This window comes from Gallinula chloropus, assembly GCF_964237585.1.
Source record: "Gallinula chloropus genome assembly, chromosome: 1".
NCBI classification, from domain to species: Eukaryota; Metazoa; Chordata; class Aves; order Gruiformes; family Rallidae; genus Gallinula; species Gallinula chloropus.
In genome coordinates, this window is record NC_140085.1 from 192,570,649 (window position 1) to 192,590,366 (window position 19,718).

General features: G+C 42.4%; 1 protein-coding gene across 3 annotated transcripts in view; it reads right to left on the reverse strand.

The window, feature by feature from the left end:
• The window catches only part of TENM4 (teneurin transmembrane protein 4), a gene marked incomplete at its 3' end in the record, with an annotated part of 366,880 nt that overhangs the window by 82,770 nt on the left and 264,392 nt on the right, over window positions 1-19,718 (reverse strand). For all 3 annotated transcript variants that reach the window (XM_084264045.1, XM_084264044.1, XM_084264043.1), the window contains one exon: window positions 16,861-17,077. In XM_084264045.1, coding sequence (XP_084120171.1) covers window positions 16,861-17,077 — 217 coding nt within the window. The remainder of the gene's footprint in view (window positions 1-16,860; window positions 17,078-19,718) is intronic.

Here is a 19,718-nt window from a genome sequence, read left to right on the forward strand (position 1 = left end):
ATTTTTTCTCTAATTCTATGTCTGGGAACCCTATGGATTATAAAGCCCAGGCTTGTGTCCTGGAAAGCTGTGGACCATACCCTGTGTCTTGGTGGAATGCTGGTCTTGAAGACATTCAATACCTAAAATGAAGTTTACCTTTATTCTACTCTTGAAAAGCAAGGGCTGCAACACAGACTTCATTAACTGTGGACTTTACTAGGGTTTGCAGCATCACACTGGAATTTGCTATATCCAACTTTCACAGTGTCTTGACGATATTGCCCTAATTAAGGGCAAAGCACATTTTAGAATCAAAGAGAACAGAAACCAGGAACTGCATGGACATATTTAAGGCACAAAAGCCACATGAGCACCCTGAGCGAGGCTTGATGGCTCATTTCTTCCACGCTTGGGAAAACCATGACAGATAATTTGCCAGTTTCAGAAAGCTTCCTACAAAGTGCTTGGGAAACTGAGCATGATAACAAGACAGGCTTTTTCTTCCCAAGTTTGGTAGATTGCACTATTTTATGGGCTACTTCTATTCCAATTACTCTATGCTCTGTAATGTGCTCTTTTATCTAAGGATTTCAAGGGTCTTTACAAACATTGATTAATACTGTGAGATAGGTATTTTACGGAGAAAGGGAATAAAGCACAGAGTGATTTTCAGTTGTCCAAGGTCGGTCAGAAAATCTGCAGTAAAGCCAAAGACAGATTTTCTAGGTTCTTATTCCAAAGTCTGTTTCCAGACCTCTAAGTCATTACTACATTGCTACCTTAGAAGCTTCCTATAAAGACAAAGCATCACATGTCTATGAGAGTGTCTGAACCCAATTTTTGGCTGAAGGTAACTATTTTTCTGAGCAGCAACAGCAAATTGTGGTGTCACTGTGCTTACGTGACCAAGTGAGTGATTTTCCTAACTGCTGTCCTGATGGAGAGCAGAGATTGAAAGCCAAGGTTTCTACAGGTGCAGGACCAGACCTCAGCCAGAGTAAATCATTCCAGCCACACTTTTCTGCCTACCCACTTCAACTGAGAAATGTTGCTTTACTGGCTCACTGAGGCAAAGGATATCTGCAATGTTTTGCAAAAATGATTTCATTAACACAGATCATCAGGGAAAGATCAATTTATTTTCTTACCGTCCACCTAAAAATCTGATACTGTATCATGCAAAGAGATGAAGTGTGTTTTCTATTTAATAGGGGTTTCACTAGTTGTGTTTTCCACTGTGAAGAAAATAGACGGTTTGTTGGGGAGTTTAAACAAACTACCACTGGTTTAAATGGGGAGCTCAAATATTAACAAAAAATTCTCAAAGCATCACCAGAATGTGTCAGCAATCTAAAATGTAACTGGATTCGTATACAATTTTGGGACAGGCCACAGGAAAATGAGATAATGGAAATTACTTTTCTGTCACTGAGTTTTCTCTGGTATAACATCACTGACTTGTTAAGAGTCATATTGGAAAAGACGGAGCTAATAATATTCTTCGTACTTCTATTGCTTCTCCCACAGAAGGCTCTAACTCAGTTTCCCATATTCAACAAATTCAAAATAATATTCCAAGGCAGTAATATGTTTTTCACTCTCTAATAGGCTGGAAAAGCATAACTCGAAGGATCATGGAACATGCTTAGAAAAATGTCAATGCTTGGAATAACCCTACCAAAGTCAACAGGTCACTAACTGAAGAGCACAAAGTCATCATGTCTAATTGCATGTCTGAGCTAAGAGCAGAAGCTAGACCTTCTCTTCCCAAATTTTTCACAGCTTCACAGATTTGTAGGGGTTGGCAGGGACCTCTGGAGATTGTCTAGTTCAACCCCCTGCTAGATCAGTATTACTTAGAGCATGTTCCACAGGACAGCATCCAGGTAGGTCTTGAATATCTCCAGAGAAGGAGACTCCACAACCTCTCTGGGCAGCCTGTCCCAGTGCTCTGTCACCCTCACAGTAAAGAAGTTCTTCCTTATAGTGAGGTGGATCTTCCTGTGTTCCAGTTTGTGCTGGTTGCCCGTCTCCTGTTACTGGGCACCACTGATAAGAGTCGTCCCCCCTTCCTCTAGACACCCATCCTTGAGGTATTTATAGCTGCTAATGAGATCCCCTCTCAGTTTTCTGCTCTCTAGGCTAAACAGACCCAGCTCTCTTGGCCTTTCCTCATATGGAAGAGGTTCAAGTCCTCTAATCATCCTGGTAACCCTCCACTGAACTCTTACCAGTAGCTCACTCTCTTTCTTGAACTGGGGGTCACAGAACTGGACACTATTCGAGCTGTGGCCTCACCAGGGCAAAACAGGGGTGGAGAAGAACCTCCTTCGACCTGCTGGCTGTGCTCTTGATGCACCCCAGGATACCATTAGCCTTCTTGGCTTTTCCAAGAGCCCTTCCACCCTGTCCCATCTCCTTTTTTCATCCTTTACAGAGACCTGAGGAAGGTTTTCACACTGTTCTCTCAGCTTCTCATCAAATGGCTGCATGTTTGGTGAAAAGCAAGGAGTTGCTACAGACTTTTCCTTGCAGACTACGACATCAGCAAGAGGGACTCGGTGTTCTGAGTTAATGATAACATATTCAAGCCAACACTAGGACTATGAATGTTTTAAAATACTTGAGAGACATGATCATACATTTTATGAACCTAAAAAAACCCCGCTTCCACCTGTTGTTTCTTCCTTCCAAAAGTTAAAAGCAAGCAAAGGAAAAAATACAACATGTTGCAGGTGTTTCTCCTGCTGTTCTACACAAAGCGCATTTCCAAGTGGTTCAAACTTTTAAGTAATATTGCAAGCACATTGGCCTAGATCCTCAGCTCATGTTAGTAGGGGGATGTGCTTTCCATCAGCAAGCATCTGGTCCATTACGTATCACTGACAACTATTCCTTTGGTAAGAAGCATCAGCACAACATGGACAAAGAGCTTCCTCTCAACTTGGCAGCCGTAACAAATGCATTTGAACTCCCACCTTCCAGGAAGAGACACATTTCCCATTCCAGATGATGCTTCACAGCAGTCCCAACTCTGTTAGCACATCTACGTGCTGACTAACTCGGATGACACTGGCATCTCCTCTTGGAGATGCAGCTCGTCAGCAAGGCCAGCTGCATCCACCATCCTCCTGAGGACTGTAACAATCGCTTTATTTACGTGCTGTAAGGAAAGATGTTCCCACAAAGGGGACATCTTTCCCAAACCACAGTGATAAAAAGAAGCTGGAGCAACATGCACAAATCTGAATTCAGTTAAAAACAGGAGAGATGGAAACTGGAGGAAAACCAAAGACCAGACTCTGTCTGATTACTGCCTCAAATCTTCTCCTTCCCTGGGTGACAAAACTTTCCACACTTGGGAAAAAAAGTTAATAAGGTACATGGGAAGCAGCTGCCTTCTCTAGTGTCAACATGTCCTTTCTGGAGGCAAGATCGACTACCCACAACACACCGAGCCCCCCAGGAACCTGCCTAATGCTAATTTAGTCAGCCGTTTCCTTCAGAAGACCTTGGTCTAAATGCAATTACACTACAAACAAGTTAAGTGGTACAGTTAAGATGCTCAGCTCCGCTAGAAGGTCTCCCAATATATTTACATAAAATTATCTCTCATGTTAATAGAAGAGATTTATTCTGTGAGTCTAGGCCTGCCAGTTCAGAGTGGTTTTCTCAGTTGAACAAAATTGAATTTCTCATAGCTGTAGCCTCATCTTCCCACTGAATTACTGACAGGTTCCACCCATTGCTTCAGTTTTCTGCCTTTTTTTTCCCTTTTTTTTTTTCTGTTTCTTTCATGACTTTTACATCAGGCTGTATGGATTCTTGTTTTACAATGAGCAGCAGTCTGCTTTTTTTTTTTCTTCTTTAATTAGACTTTCCTTTTTTTTTTTTAAATGTCCATAAAAGCTTCCCTGAAACACCAAATCATTGTTGAAACACTATCTACAATGCCAGATGGTGTATCAGACAATTTTACACCATTGCTTTGTGAAGTCATTCTTTATTCCCTAGAAAATTAAATTAAGTCTTCTTGGTAAAAATCTGGGCCACGGTGGCACAACAGACAGGGGTGCTCTGATGCCTTTACTTTCCCATTCCTCATATAGAAATAAAATTTGTCAGGCTGTCAACAAAATTCAAGCAGACAAAACCAGCTTTAGAACAGAAGCCAGAAAAGTAAATTCCCCAAAAGCCGTTTCACGTTATTGGGAGCACATTAAAGATTTGTCTTTAATATTGACTCGGATCCAACGTCCTATAACTTAAACATTGTCCCCTTCAATATTTCTTATTCATAGATGTTTTGTGCTGACACTGGGCCTGGCACTGGGAAACAGACAAAAATACTGCTTTTGCTAAACATTTTTAATTTCCCTTTTGCTGCAAGAAATGTATATTCTTTCTTTGACTGTGGATAGGCGCCATGGGAAATCTCACCCCAAAGAATATCTGGAGTTCCTCAAAATATTTCCACCATAACTCATTGTGCCTTCTCTTTTAAAGGTTTCAGATGTGTGGAAATGTTTATCATGACTGCTTAGCCATCCTCAGCCAAGTTATTCGTAATAAATATCTAATTTGCCACTATAAATCTCTTAATCTCTTTGAATTTATCAATTCCATATTTTACTGGTATCTATCTATCCATCTATCTATCTATCTACCTACCTACCTGCCTGAGATTTACCCTTCTGCTCTGGATGACACTTCAACAGAGCACCACAGAGTGAAAATCTAGAAAGTTTTTATTCATTGTGATCAGTGTTATTTATGAAATTAGGTGATGTCAATTCCATTTCTTCCTCTGCTACAGACTTTCTGTGTGATACTGGTCATGTCGACTTGTCCGTATGTCTTTGTGCTTCACCTGAAAAATGATAATTGAGGCACATCCGCCGCTGACAAAGACATGGGATGGATAATTGTAGTAATCTGCTAATCCCTTGCATAGGCATTTTACATACAGCACTTCATCTCTGATGTGCTCAGACACCTTTCTGATGAGCACCTATAAATACAGCCATTTGTTACTAACACAACCTTGCGGCTTTCACTGCTCTGACCTTTTTGCTTGATAATAACACAGGATGAAGCAAAATGTACCTCGTCCATTTTGGGCTGAAGGCACCTGTCTCATGTTGAACAACCTTGGAGCAGTTTAGTACTAGGATAGACAGGAAAATTGGTGGAACGCCAGGTAAAAGGCGAAGGGCATTTTGCTCAAACGCACAGACACGAAGAAAATGCCTGAGCTGGCAGATGAAGGACAAAAGAAGAAAAGGAAGCAGCAGAACATACAGCCCTTCAATTTCATTGCTTGTGGCATTATTTCCCTCAAAAGCTGTCTGGAAAAAAAGCCATGCCCACTTGCCTCTTAACCGTGCAGAAAAATCCTCTGGATAGCCTTTTCTTGAACTGAGTCAATCCTTGCCTGGATCAGTTCAGCTTAGCTGTAGGAAAAGCTTTAACCTGAAACCTCCCTACTGATCTTAGCTGCCATCTGAATTAAGGAATTAAGGTTAGAAAAGAATGGAAAAGATCCTGCTGAAGGGTTCCTTGTTAAACAAGAAAGGCACATTTACATGGAAAAGTTAAAACTAGAGAATAATCATTCAGAAAGACTCCCATACCATCACAGATATCACAAGTAAGATTCTGAAAGGGTCTGGCACATGTTGGGCACCTGGGATACATGTCACTAATTAGGCTCAACTGCGAAACTTGCCATTAAGAGCAGCACCAGAATATCAGTGTCAACCTGAAAAAGGGACTAAATGCACTGACATTTGACCAAATCCCAAAATAAGTGGCACTGACAGACATGGCTTGCAGCAGGTCCTGCTACCCAACTTCCTGATCAGCTGATGGAGTAGGAGACCCAGGAGAAAAAGAGTGGATGATGAAGAGCAACGTTTGTAAGAGCTGTGGACCAGTCTCAGTAAAAGATACACAGTTCTAAGATGTTTGTCACAAGAAACAGGATCTGCTCTGTTTGTTTAGCCTACTCAGTGAAATTGTTTATAAGGTCCCACCACTGAAGGGTCAGGAGATGCTGATGATTCTTTATGTGGGTATGGTCCTTGGATGGTAACCTTTTGCAAGAAACTTACAATTTTTTAGATATCCTACAAAACATACAGTTAAGCTAAGAGAATTAAATGCTTCAGTAAAAACCCATTGCTTAAATTGTCCTAAGAAGGACAGGGGAAAAAAGCAACACTTTACCAGATGTGGCTAACACAGTCGATATTTGAAGTACAGAGGAAATTGCTTATTAATCAAGATTTACAATAACACCTCTAGATGTAGGTTTTGTTACTGTTGTCTCTTCAGAGTCTAACTTCACAGTATCAAGACAGTGGGCAGTGACAGTTTTAGTGTTCATGAGCAGGACTGGTTCTGTGACCAGGTGTTGTTCAGTTTCTCATGATCCACATGCATGTGCCTGCATTCTGCTCCATGAAGACCTACAAACTGATAGTTCTTAAAAATCTCCTTTGTAATCTTAGCAATATTAGTGACTACTAGTTGCAGGTCCTCCAAAAGGAAAATAAGATATCTTTACTGCATAACAGTTTAGGAGCAAAATGGAGCATCATTTGAGGACTACTACCACTTCCAGAACATCAACGGTTGAATGATAATTGTTCTCAGAACAATTCTCTGCTGGCTCCATTCCTGAAAGGCTCAAGTCCTTATTGCTTTGGAACTTTCTTCCAAGACTTGAACCCTACTCACCTAGTCAATGTGTGTATTTTTTTATCTTTATGGAAGCATAGTCTTTCTCTCTGATCTGCCAAGCAATCTGGCCACCATTGGAAAGTTAAGCAACTTCTGCAATCCAAAACATCTTGGGTCTCTATGCCTCACTGACTCACTATTTTTACATCCCAAGATGTCTCAGTTGAGTTAAAATGGAAAGTAGAGGATAAGGGATACAGGAAGGCTGTTCAGCAAATAGGAAATATAAAGGAAAAGACACTGGTGCTGGTGTCTGAAAACATTAAACTAGCTCCATCTACACTATTTAAGTGAAAACATTTTATAACCAAGTTTTATAGGAAATGCAGCCCATAGTAAAGTTGGATTGTGCCTCAAGGCAAAATTTCAGTGAAGAATCCTTTTATCCACAATGTTGTTGACTAAGTAGTGCTTTGAAAGATGATGGTTCTCTCATTTACTACAGAACAACCAGCAAAACTCTCCTGCTTTGCACAAGATCTCAGAGAAACAGAATCACGCTCCTATTTTTTTTTTGTGTCTGTAAAATCCAAGTGTTCAGCAGCTCACAAGGTGCAAGACAATTTTTCCACCTAGTATTGAATTATGCTCATTTTTGTAATTTTTCAGAAGTGATCCTAGAGCCACTATTTCTAGGAGAGGTAAAGACTTAATGCTGCAATAACTTTCAGAGACATGTAATATATTCACGTCGAGTCTTCACAAAAAATGTATGCAGAACTTATTAGTTCTGTATTATTATAGCATTTTACGTCTGGTAGTTATTTTGTAAGCTCTGCTGACATATTCAGCTCTGTGGAAGACACAAAATAAGTAACTTCCTTTGAATGTGAGGCACCATGAAAGCAAAACTGAGCAGGACAGAAGAAAAAAATACAATATTTCCAGACCAATTATAAAATGAGCTCGCTTTTTGATGATCAGAGTGGAAGTTCTTTAACAACATGTAAGCTGTCTGATAGAACGACAGAATCACACAATCACAGAGCATTAGGAGTTGGAAGGGACCTTGAAAGATCCTCTAGTCCAACCCCCCTGCCAGAGCAGGATCACCCAGACTAAATCACACAGGTCAGCATCCAGACAGGTTTGAATGTCTCCAGAGAAGGAGACTCCCCAATATCTCTGGGCAGCCTGTCCCAGTGCTCTGTCACTCTCACAGTGAAAACGTTTCTCCTTATATTCACGTAGAACTTCCTGTGCTCCAGATTGCATCCATTGCCCCTTGTCCTGTTGCTGGTCATCACTGGCTCCGTCCCCCGGACTCTCACCTTTTACATGTTTTATAAGCATTAATATGGTCACCCCTCAGTCTCCTCCAAGCTAGAGACCCAGCTCTTTCAAGTTTGTCCTCATAAGGAAGGTGTTCCACTCCCACTGTCGGAGAGGGTTCAGAGGAGGCCACGAAGATGATGAGAGGGCTGGAGGACCTATCCTATGAAGAGAGGCTGAGGGAGCTGGGCTTGTTCAGCCTAGAGAAGAGAAGGCTGCAGATGGACCTCATTGCAGCCTTCCAGTCCCTGAAGGGAGCAGAGAAACAGGAGGGGAAACAACTTTTTAAAAGGGCAGACACTGGCAGGACAAGGGGGATGGATTGAAGCTAAAGGAGGGAAGGTTTAGGTGAGATATTAGGGGGAAGTTCTTTACAGAGAGAGTGATGAGGGGCTGGAACGGGCTGCTCATGGTGGATGTCCCATCCCTGGGGGTGTTCAAGGCCAGGTTAGATCGGGCCCTGGGCAACCTTGTGTAGATCCAGGCCTGGAGGCTGGTGGCCCTGCCTGTGGCAAGGGTGTTAGAACTCTGTGATCCTTAGGATCCCTTCCAACCCAGATCATTCTATGATTCTATGATTCTAGACCCGGTCCTCATCAACTGAGGCAGACTCATCATTTATCCTGAGTTACTCCCCGGCCTCAGCCATCTGGGGCTCCTGCAGACAGTATCCAGCAAAGAAGGCATTCAGTAACTCTGCCTTCTTACTATCCTCAGTCACCAGGGAACCCACCTCATTCAACAGAGGGCCTAAATTGCCTCTAGCACTAATTTTGCCTGCAATGTATTTGAAGAAGCCCTTTCTGTTGTCCTTGACCTCCCTTGCCAGGTTTAATTCCAAAGAGGCCTTAGCTTTCCTAGTTTCTGCCTTACATGCTTTGACAACCGTCTTATATTCTTCCCAAATGGCTATTTCCTCCTTCCATGACCTGTAGACTCTCTTCTTCCACTTGAGTTTGCACAGCAGTGCCCTATTTACACACACAGGTCTTCTGCCTCCCTTTCTTGATTTCTTTCCCATTGGGATGCTCTGATATTGAGCTTGAAAGAAGTGGTCCTTGAATATGGACCAACTATCTTGGGCCCCTTTTCCTTCCAGTACCCTGTCTCATGAGATTTCCCCCAGTAATTGCTTGAAGAGGCCAAAGTTGACACTGCTGAAGTCCAGGGTTGCAGTTCTACTTGATATTCCCTTCCTACCACATAAGATCCTGAACTCTACCATCTCATGGTTGCTGCAGCCAAGTTTAACCTCAATCTTCACTGCTACAACCAGCCCCTCCTGGTTAGTGAGTATAAGATCCAGCTGAGTTCCTCTCCTAGTAGGCTCATCCACCATTTGCATTAGGAAGTTATTGTCGATGCACTGGAGGAACCTCCTGGACTGTGAGCAGCTGGCTGTGCAGGCCTTCCAGCAAATATCTGGGTAGTTAAAATCTCCCACTAGAACCAGGGCCATCAATAGCTTTGTAATGATCCAAAGATTCAATAAAATATATAAGATTTTATGATTGTGATTTTAAAACTGCTTTTTTATATTGGAAGTTTTAACCAATTTAGCAGTAAATGTCACACTCAAAGGACAGACTCTTCCTGATACGCTGAAATGGTTGAAAACTGTACTTGGACTCAGCTGGTAGCATCCAACAGCTTGAGGCAACTGCCCTGAACCTGATCTGGCAAAGCAGAACTTCACCCCATCAGTGCAAAGCCAACAGGGTCAGCTCACACCAGTTTCCTGTGAAGTTTGTAGCAGGACAGAGATTTTATACTAAGCTGGACAAGGGTTTCTCAAGCTCTCCAGTCTGGTCTGCGGTCAGAAAATCACCGTGAAGGTGAGGTGACAAAAAGACTGGGGCAGAAAGCTCTGGCTTTTTGCAGAACGAAGGTGTCAGGGTCTCACATGAAAATCATTATGCCATGAAGTTCAACAAGGCCAATGGTAAAGTCCTGCACATCAGTCAGGGCAACCCCAAGCACAACTACAGGCTAGGTGGAAAATGTATTGAAAGCATCCCTGAAGAGAAGGACTTGGAGGTGTTGGAGAATGAGAAGCTTAAGAACATAGAATCACAAAATGTCAGAGTTTGGAAGGGACCTTAAAAGATCATCTAGTCCAAACCCTGCCAGAGCAAGATCACCTCAAATAGGTCACATAAGAACATGTCCAGGTGGGTTTTGAATGTCACCACAGAAGGAGACTCCACAACCTCTCTGGGCAGCCTGTCCCAGGGCTCTGCTACCCTCTCAGTGAAAAAGTTTTTCCTTATATTCCCATGGAACTTCCTATACTCCAGCTTGCACCCACTGGACATCACTGAGAAGAGCCTGGCTCCATCCTCCTGACACTCACCCTTTACATGTTTATAGACATTAATGAGGGGATATTTAAATTAGATACGAGAAAGAAATTCTTGACTGTGAGGGTGGTGAAGCCCTGACACAGGGTGCCCTGAGAAGCTGTGACTGCCCCTGGATCCATGGCAGGGTTCAAGGCCAGGTTGGATGGGGTTGTGGGCACCCTTGGCTAGTGGAGGGTGTCCTTGTCCATGGTAGGGGGCTGGAACTAGATGGGCTTTGAGGTCCCTTCCAACCCAAACCAGTCTGTGATTCTGTGATTCCATGAAATCTGTTTAATGAACAGAATATGCAATTTCTAATGATGCAGTTATATGGAATGGAAATACTGTCTCAGCTCATAGTTATCTTGCCAAATATGTCCATCAATGAGTAATATTAAAAAAATAGGCATGTGGAATGCTCCTTTTTCAGAGGAACATACCTTGAATATTGAGTAAATATTAATCAAATATCTATGTGCCAGATCCAAGAGAACACATCAGCATCTATATTGTAGTCTAGAGTCCTAAAACCAAATGTGCGCATCAGCACCCATGTAATCTGAGAGGTACTTAACTCATTAGGGGTTTTATTTTGCTAATTGGTAGTTTTGAAGGCTTGAGTTTTCCTTTCTGCACACTCTAAGAGGTTTCAGGTACACAGGTATGACCTGAGATCTTCTGGTTCCAGGTCCAATATGGTGCATCATTTACGTCAGCTACTTTGCCTGATCCTGGAAACACGTCCAAATCACACTGGGAACATCCCACTGAAGAGTTGGAGCTCGCTAATATAAATCAAGTTTTTTAATATCTGTTAAAAACTGCACCCCAGTTGCTCTACTGACTATACACCCAACTTCTACCACCACTTGTGAAAGGGGAATGTAATAATGTTACGATTACATCTCCATCTACTTTCTGGAAAGAAACATAGCAGTGGATGGGAACTGTGCTTTCATAGAGTGTTGTGGCTACAGATTCCATAAAGTTGACATGAGTAGCTGCATATATTGCATTACTTATATGGAAATAATTCCATGCTTAACTCAAAATCACTTTAAGGTGAAATAACGCCATACTATATAATTTGAAATCAAAAGAAAAACACATTGAAAAGACATACATATATATATATATGCACATATATATATGTGCCATGTACACTGAAAAGTTTTAAAAGTATCCTTTCCTACACTTAAAAGGAATAATTGTCAAAATAAAAAAAACACAAAGTCTTTGAAAATGCCTTGTTATTCTCCTATATTTAAAAAGTTATGGTTTGTAGCTAGCAATTCATTTCATCAGAAAGCAGCAATAGCAGAACGATGCCTTCTGAAGACAGTAACAATGGGAAGGAGATGGTTTGAAGAGGAGCTGTATCAGCTCAGTTTAATATATGGAAATATATTTTCTCATAGGTACCGTGCTGTGCCATGTGCTCACTCTCAGGAAGCCTGGATGGTGTCTAATATCTATGACATGGTCTTAAACAGATGCAGTGTTTATCAATCAAGGATGTCCTAACCTGTGGAGCTGCTGTGCTCCATGAGCTCCTGCACACTTCTGGGGTGCCTGCAGTTCAGAGGGTGCATCCAACCCCATGATAATTCACTGCCAGCCCAATGGAGTTGCATCCTGCTGGAGCTGGGCCAAAGTCATGGGCTGGACCAGCCAACTCGGGAGAAATCATCAGCAGAAAGCCATACCTGGTGAGTTTGGGTTCTTTTGACTTCTAACTTTGGCTAGGAAAAATAGTGCTGCTTACTCTGTCACATCAAACCCTCAATTTTCTTGAGGAAAAAAATAAAGAAAACACAGACTACTTTGGTTTCCTTGTGAAAGAAGCCCAGGAACATCTGCTGGGGTGAACTTGTGTCCCTACAGATACAGGAACAAATGTGTGAAAGGAGAAGAACAGGTGCTTCAGGTGTCTTCCTTCACCGATACTATGATATCGCTGTAATTTCTTCAAAATCACTCCAAACTGAACCAGAGGGACTACTGAAACTTTCCAAAAGCCATTTTGATCCTCCCCTGTCTTCTCATTTCTTCTTTGGTCATGATCAATACTCTGAGAGGGCTTGGGATCAATGCAGTTTCACTGTGGCAATAAAACCATCCATTTATCTATTTATAGTAAAACAGCACACATGGATTTGTGGCATGGCTGTCTACCTTAGCACCTAACAGTGCTTGTGTAGCCCTCCTCAGCAGGTTCAGTAAGGTACTCTGTACAGCCTGGCACGCAGAGGGGACACAGGGAGGTGGGGTGACATGTTTACAGGTACCTTGCCACTGAGTTGTGGGAAAAAAAGTGATAAATTGATTCTGATCAGAATATTGAACGATGAAAACTTACTGGATTTTGTACCTAGAATACTGACCTGAGGGCAATAAAGGACTACCCTCACAGCCAATACCAGATCCCACTCTTTGATGTGTCTTTATAACTCAGCTAGTTATTTCTAGCTGCCCTTATAAGTGAGATGGGTTAATACTGCTGAGATCAAGCGCATCGAAATATATATATAAACTGACCCAAAAGGAAGGGGTACAAACCACACCTACTTAACAATCACCTCATTCCTATTCAAATATTCTTTACCTAAAAATGCTAATTCTGCACATGGCTTTCTGAGGTGCTTTAATCCAATGCATACACTTAACATAAAAGTCTCTGTTGATTGGGACTTTAGCCTGTTCTTGCAATTCTCTGACACTGTCCCTCAACAGTGAACAAATATATCAGGTGTCCTACTTGAAAGTCAACAGCTTGACACCACTGCATCTTGTGCCGCTCCTTATGGTGATGGACAACTAAGAATGGCTTAAAAATACAAAGCAAACAGCAAGAGTAAGTGGTTTCAAAATCAATACAAGAACGATCAAGTAGCAGAAGAGTACTTGTTATCTGTTCATCAAAATGATGTGAAAAGACATCCCGTGCATTCAGAATTTAATTTAGCTACTTGCTTTATCATCATAAACACTCATTTCAATATGGGCAATGATTATTTTTTCTTCCCAAACATGAATAATATATAATTGCTGGTATTTTGGTAGAGACAAGGTCTTTACCTTTATCCATCAGGGTAATTTATCATTGTCTTTCTTTTTCTTCTGCAGCGGTGAGAGAGCTTGTCAGCCCAGCTTGTTCTTAAAAAGCTGGAGTGTAATTCAATAATAAATTCACTCAAAGGCTGTCACGAGGCATTCATTTATTTGTATCCATTAGGTGATCTGCACCGCTGTTCTCTCTAAAGGGTAGCTAAGCTGCCTTTCTGAAGCTCAGGAAATACATTGCATAGATATTCAGTCATCTCCTTGCTGCTGCCACTTCTGCACAGGCCATACAGGAATGCAAATGTGCCGTGGTTCCCCCACGGGTGATAATCAGTCAGACATGACCTGGTAAAGCCCCGAGGAGCAGGCTGTGGTTCCTGACCTGGATAATGAGTGTACCTGTGCCACAGGCATTGCCGCAGGACAGGAGGCACACAGGACACAGAGGTCCACATCACTCTGTTTTGCCCACGATGGGAATGCTCACAGCAAGTGGCATGAGTCCAATTCGAAGCCTACTTCATGAGGGTGATGATGCTGGGACAGAAAGATGTAGGACTTCCATGGCCAGCAATATACAGACCTGGCCTACAGCAAGAAGTGGGTGGCTTCATGAATCACAGCAGGAGCAAGGGAGGGGAGAGGGTTGTCCTAAGGTGGGATGCTGGAGCCCTCCACCAGAACAAAAGGTTTTCTTGCCCTGCCCACCCTTACCCCCCTCCCTCCTGTTAGAATCACAGAATCCCAGACTGGTTTGTGTTGGAAAGGACCTCAAAACTCATCTAGTTCTGCACTCAGCTACAGTCCGTTAACCCAGGTTGCCAAAAGCCCCATCCAACCTGGTCTTGAACCCTGCCAGGGATCCAGGGGCAGCTACAGCTTCTCTGGGCACCCTGTGCTAGGGCCTCAACACCCTCACAGTCAAGAATGTTTTCCTTATATCTCATCTAAATCTCCCCTCCTGCAGGTGAAGGCCATTTCCCCTTGTCCTGTCCTCCCTGCCCTTGTCACTAGTACCTCTCCAGCTTTCCCGGAGCCCCTTTAGGTAACTTCCCTAGAAGACTGTTCTAAGTTCTCCCCAGAACCTTCTCTTCCCCAGGCTGAACAGGCCCAAACAACCACTGAAGTTCTGCCATTTCCAGGGTGACAAGACACAGCTTTTTAAAGGTTCAGCTTTCCAGGTGGTGAAAACAGAGAACTGAACCTACAAAGAGAAGCCACGTAAGCAGAAAACTCTTGCAATGGTTGAATTTATCCAGAGATACAGGATCTTTAAGAACTAGCAGAAACATACAATGTCTTTTAACATCCACAAAGAGTAATCAGCACAGACTGTGCTATGGTGCTGTCTTAATGGAAGATATACCTTCTGTTGAAGTCCCTCCCTGTTATTTGCAACTACTCTTGTGATTAGTCAGGATATTTACCTTGAGAGATGCAATACAATCACAGCTTGAGGTGACATATCTCTAGACCATTTTTAGTGATACACACCCTGTGATGACATTTTAAGAATGGAAACCTCATAAATCATCACTATCTCTCTGTAATTCTTTGTGTTAACTCAAATGGAACAAGGAGCCCCATTTATTAGTTCCACTGCAGCTAATGAAAAGCAATCCTATTGATCTAAATCTTTACATTCCCCCCCTCTAGCAATCCATATGCCAGATAAACATTTCTGTTAACAGGTGCTACTTTTGAACACAGAATCTTTGTGTGGCAGGATGTATAGAGATGGCAAGCAATTCCTTCCTACAGAGATATCTACCATCAGATCTGTGCAATGTATAGATCCTGCAGAGTTTATGTGGCACAGTCTTTCTGCTGGTCTTCTGCTGGCACTCCCAGAAGAAAATTCACTCTATAAATGAGAAATTCCCATTATTCCCCACCCTCACACCCCATGTACTGCTGAAGGCAAGCAGACTTTAAAGAGAATTTGCAAATTTTTTTAATCAAATGTGAAGATTTCTAAAGTCCTTTAGCTGTATGGAAATGTTCATTAAACATGGGCACATGTCTACCAAAACTCTCTCCCTATCAGAACAGATACACAATCCTCTATGGCTCAGGCTTCTGACTGAGCTCAGCTTGGGAATGGCAACCTTAAATATATCAGAAAAATGAAATAGTGAGTATAACCTATTTTCTATTCTGAGGCCTGATTTTACAGTAACAAATCACAACAACTGACAACAGAGAATTCACTGTGCTAACGTTTAGCGCAGAGCCGGGACCGTTCAGTACCCAGAACCTGCAACCTTCAGAATGCTGATGAAGTACAACAGTTCATGACATAATGAGAGTTTGGCCTTAATCTGAATCACTGTCATCAGCTTTCTTGGACTCTGAAGTGCTTGGCAGAAAGACAAACCAGGGAAACTATCAGATCAGGCCAACTCCCTGACATTATTGGTGTGCTTCTAAGTGGTTCTTGCTTGTGGTCAGCCTGTAGACCACTGGAGATGGTGGTGCCTGACAGGTGGTACCCAAGGGATGCTGGCAATACCCCTGCATGGAAATGTGTTAGGAGGTCAGACCCAGAAGGGCCCGAGAGGCCTGCTGAGAGGCAGCTGCTGAAATAAATACCCGCACAAACACAAGGATTGTATATTCTCAGGGTCAACCTGTTCACTCTGTGTGTGGGAAAACTGAAATTAAGCAGTTAATGACCAGGTGGAATTCAATGGAGCCCAAACCTGTGTTGACAACCACCTCCTGTCTCAGGGTCACCACTTCTGAAAGGCAATGTTCAATGCAGACACTGAATGATCTAAGGGTATATTCTGTCATCTCCTGCTGCAAGCAAGAGATTTTAAAGGCATGACCTCCCCTGACAGCCAGGCATGTACTTAAACAAACGCTGAGATGCAGTCACAGAAGTGAACTGTGTAAGGTTTCTTTTCCAGATCCTGATTCTTGCTGATGATTGCAGTGATAAAAACTGTCTCAGTGCTAAAACCAATCTATAATCAAGTTGATCGTTTACATTGGAAATCCCTCTAATCCTCTCCTTAGACTGCAAAATTTTCTTCAGTTCTTTTGAGGTTTGCAATAGTCTTACTATAGATTGTAAATATCACTCTAGTTTCCCTCTCCTTTGGCTGACAGTGGAAGAAGTTCTGCCATTGGTGTTTGGTAGATATTTCTGGAAAATGATGGTCCCTTGAACTGGAAGAGCCTCGATGAACAAATGACTTTCGCTCCTTGAAATAAGAGAAAGCAGGAAAGATACAGCTGCCTATGTCCACTGGGAGAGAAGCATCTTGTCTTACTGACTGGCAGGACATTGCAGATGAGGACATTGTCTCCTGTCAGCAGGAGACAATCAGCCACAAAATTCTTCATGTACCTACTTCCCTTAGACAGTTTCTGTGTTCTGCATCTTGCTGCCAATCCACATCTTGCCAAGTGGCTCACACTTTATGTCTTACTACATCAAAAATTCACTTACCCTCCTTCAAAGGGATTATCTCCTGGGATGATGTGAGTACTGTCCTTGCCAATCAGGAACTTGATCCGATCATAGAACGAATGCAAGCTCTGTTGGGAGATGGGGGCTTGTGTCTCCTGGATGATATCCAGGGGGTCTGGGGAGCCCAGGCACAGCGCATTGACGTGGCACAGTGGCTGCAGGCAGCAGTCTGGGTCCATGCAATCCACCAGGCCATCTGCAGAAGGGTAAAGAAGATTTGAGAGGTTAATTCTGGGACGACATGCCATTTTACACCTCAGTCATTCAGGTAACTCCAGAGCCTGAGAGCTGGGTTTTTTAGAATATACAAAAATCATTGGTCCTGTCCCCTGTGCAAATCACAGGCATGTTGCATCACACCAAAGCTATCAGGGTCACTTTCAGAAGGAATAAATAGTGAAGAAAGCTATGGTATCTGCCATGGTATCTACCACAGCTACAGACAGATCTATACATGCAACCCACTAAAGATTCTGGCTAGGTAGATGAGAAGGTTTGGTCTCTTTCGGACTTTGTCTAATTTACTTCATTCAGACACAGGGTAAGAGATGATCTTAAACTCCTCAGATGTAAATGTGTGCTTTCAGGACCACTAAATTAATAATTTCAACAGTAATTGCAGTGTACATACATGAGAAAAGCTTGCCAAGTGTACTCTAGTAAAATGAGGGTCTGCGTATCTGTCAAGTAATCAAACACACAAGCAGTACTACCTCCCCTCCCACTGCCACAGCAGCATTTCCCCAGTTCCTTTGGAGATGCCACCGCTCATTGCAAACAGCTTGTAAAAGGCAGTGACAGGAAGGAAATACAAAAAAAAAAAATAAAAAGCTCAGAAGAGGTTTGATGAAGCATTGCATTTAGAAACATAAGTTGTTAGCATGTAGTAGAGATGGATCTTTAAATCAGATAAGGGAACTGGATGCTTTTTGTTCAGGGGTAATGGGATATGGAGCCCTTCACTTCCAACTCATCAGTTCAAGCAAGACAGTTTGATAGTGAATGAAAATTGTTACCATGTGTTCAAAGACCTATGTGAAACCTGCAGTTGGTCTCAGTGTAGTTACTGGGAGCTCTACATATGAGAGCAACCAGCTTTACAGCTAGCATCCTCCTGACGATTTCAAAGTAGAAGCAAGAAATGAATGTGCTTGGAGAGCAAAACTGTCCCGAGAGGTTGGTCTCTCCTGAAGTGGGATGAGATTTGGGGCTGTCAGGATAGTGTGGTTTTTATTTCAAATAAACAGTAAATTCTAGCAGGACTTTGTCGTTATTACAAACTGGGAGCTTCAGCTACATCCCAGTTATACTGGTATGAATTAGAAGCCCTTTCACTAATGTCATTGGCATTACTTTGAATTTGCTGTAACATAAATAGGATGAGGATCTCGTCTGTTATTACTGCTGTAGTACTTACAATGGCTTACATGTCGTGGGCTGGGATTCTGTTGAGATACACCCGTGTCATCCTTGGAAGATTTTAGGGCCATTAAAACATCACTGGCAACATCATTTCATGTGGTTACCCATACACATGAATGAGAAGCCTGTTTGGTGTTCCCAGAGCTTCCAGTATATGGGTGGGTCAAAGTGCAATGACTATCTGCTCCATGTAGACATGCACACCCCTACCGCGAGCCGCTTTCACAAGTGGTCTGCGCCTGCCACTAATGATAATGGGAGCAGCGTTAGATTAGCAAAAGTGTTCTTTGAAAATCCCATCCATTATCTGTACCTCTGCCTGTTCTGCTATCTCTGCATCTTTATAACTCCTCGCAAAATTGCCACAAAAAAATTTACCAGCTCGGGCACAAAATCTATCCATCTGCCTTTTCTCGTGATGACTTTGTGATAATGAAAAAGAACTAATTACATTTTATTTGCCCAATAAAAAAATGACTTGCTGCAGACAATTAGGCCAGTAGGATTCTGGAAGGTCAAATCTCAGAGTCTGAGAGATTGCCTGCAGAATAAAGACCTGCATGACTGTAATATGCTTACCCATAGCCACCTAATAGAAAAAATGAGATGGAAAAACACCTGAGAAACCAGCCCTGTTACTATATCAACTGCAGTTTTCCAAGCAAGATAAAATGTTGTCATTTTCTCCCACACATTAATAATGTCTTCTAAGACTAAAGAGACTCTGCTGAGAGGACGGCAGACCGGCTGTACCATACCTCTTCATTACCCTGTCTTTATTCCAGGCATCAGAGATGTGTTTTGGGACTTGAAGCTATGAGACAGCAAGGAAATGTTGCCTTTGCAGGAAACAGCAGATAAATGTTTGAAGAACAGATGCTCAGGACAATGCTTTGCACAGGTGGGAATGCTGAGGATAAGCCTTTCAACTAATGTGTTTCAGGTCTGTGTGGAATAAGTTGGGGGTAATTACACCAGAGAGGTTTGTCACTGACATCTTAAAACCATTAAGGTCAAGAGCTGAAATGGGGTTTAGCTACTCAATTCCCTCCAATGTCAACAGCAGTCTCAGGGCAAAGCATTTCTATAGCTTAGAAAATGTAAGGCTATTTTTGTCCAAGACATGTAAATCAACAAGAGTTAAGCTACAAACCATATCATAAATACTGATGTCTCCACCTGAATATTGCTTTCTTGTGGGTTTTTTATGGTCCACAAGTGATACAGTGGTGTCCTACAGTGAACCATAAGGAGATATAATGAAATTGGACACAGCTATGACTTCTCATGCCCTGAGATCTCTTACTGGCTCCATAAGAGTAGTGAGGATAAAGTGATGTTTGCAAGAAAGTTCTTACCCACAAAGAGTTTAGGGAGTGCATGGATTAATGAAAAAGAAAATCAGAGCAAAATAA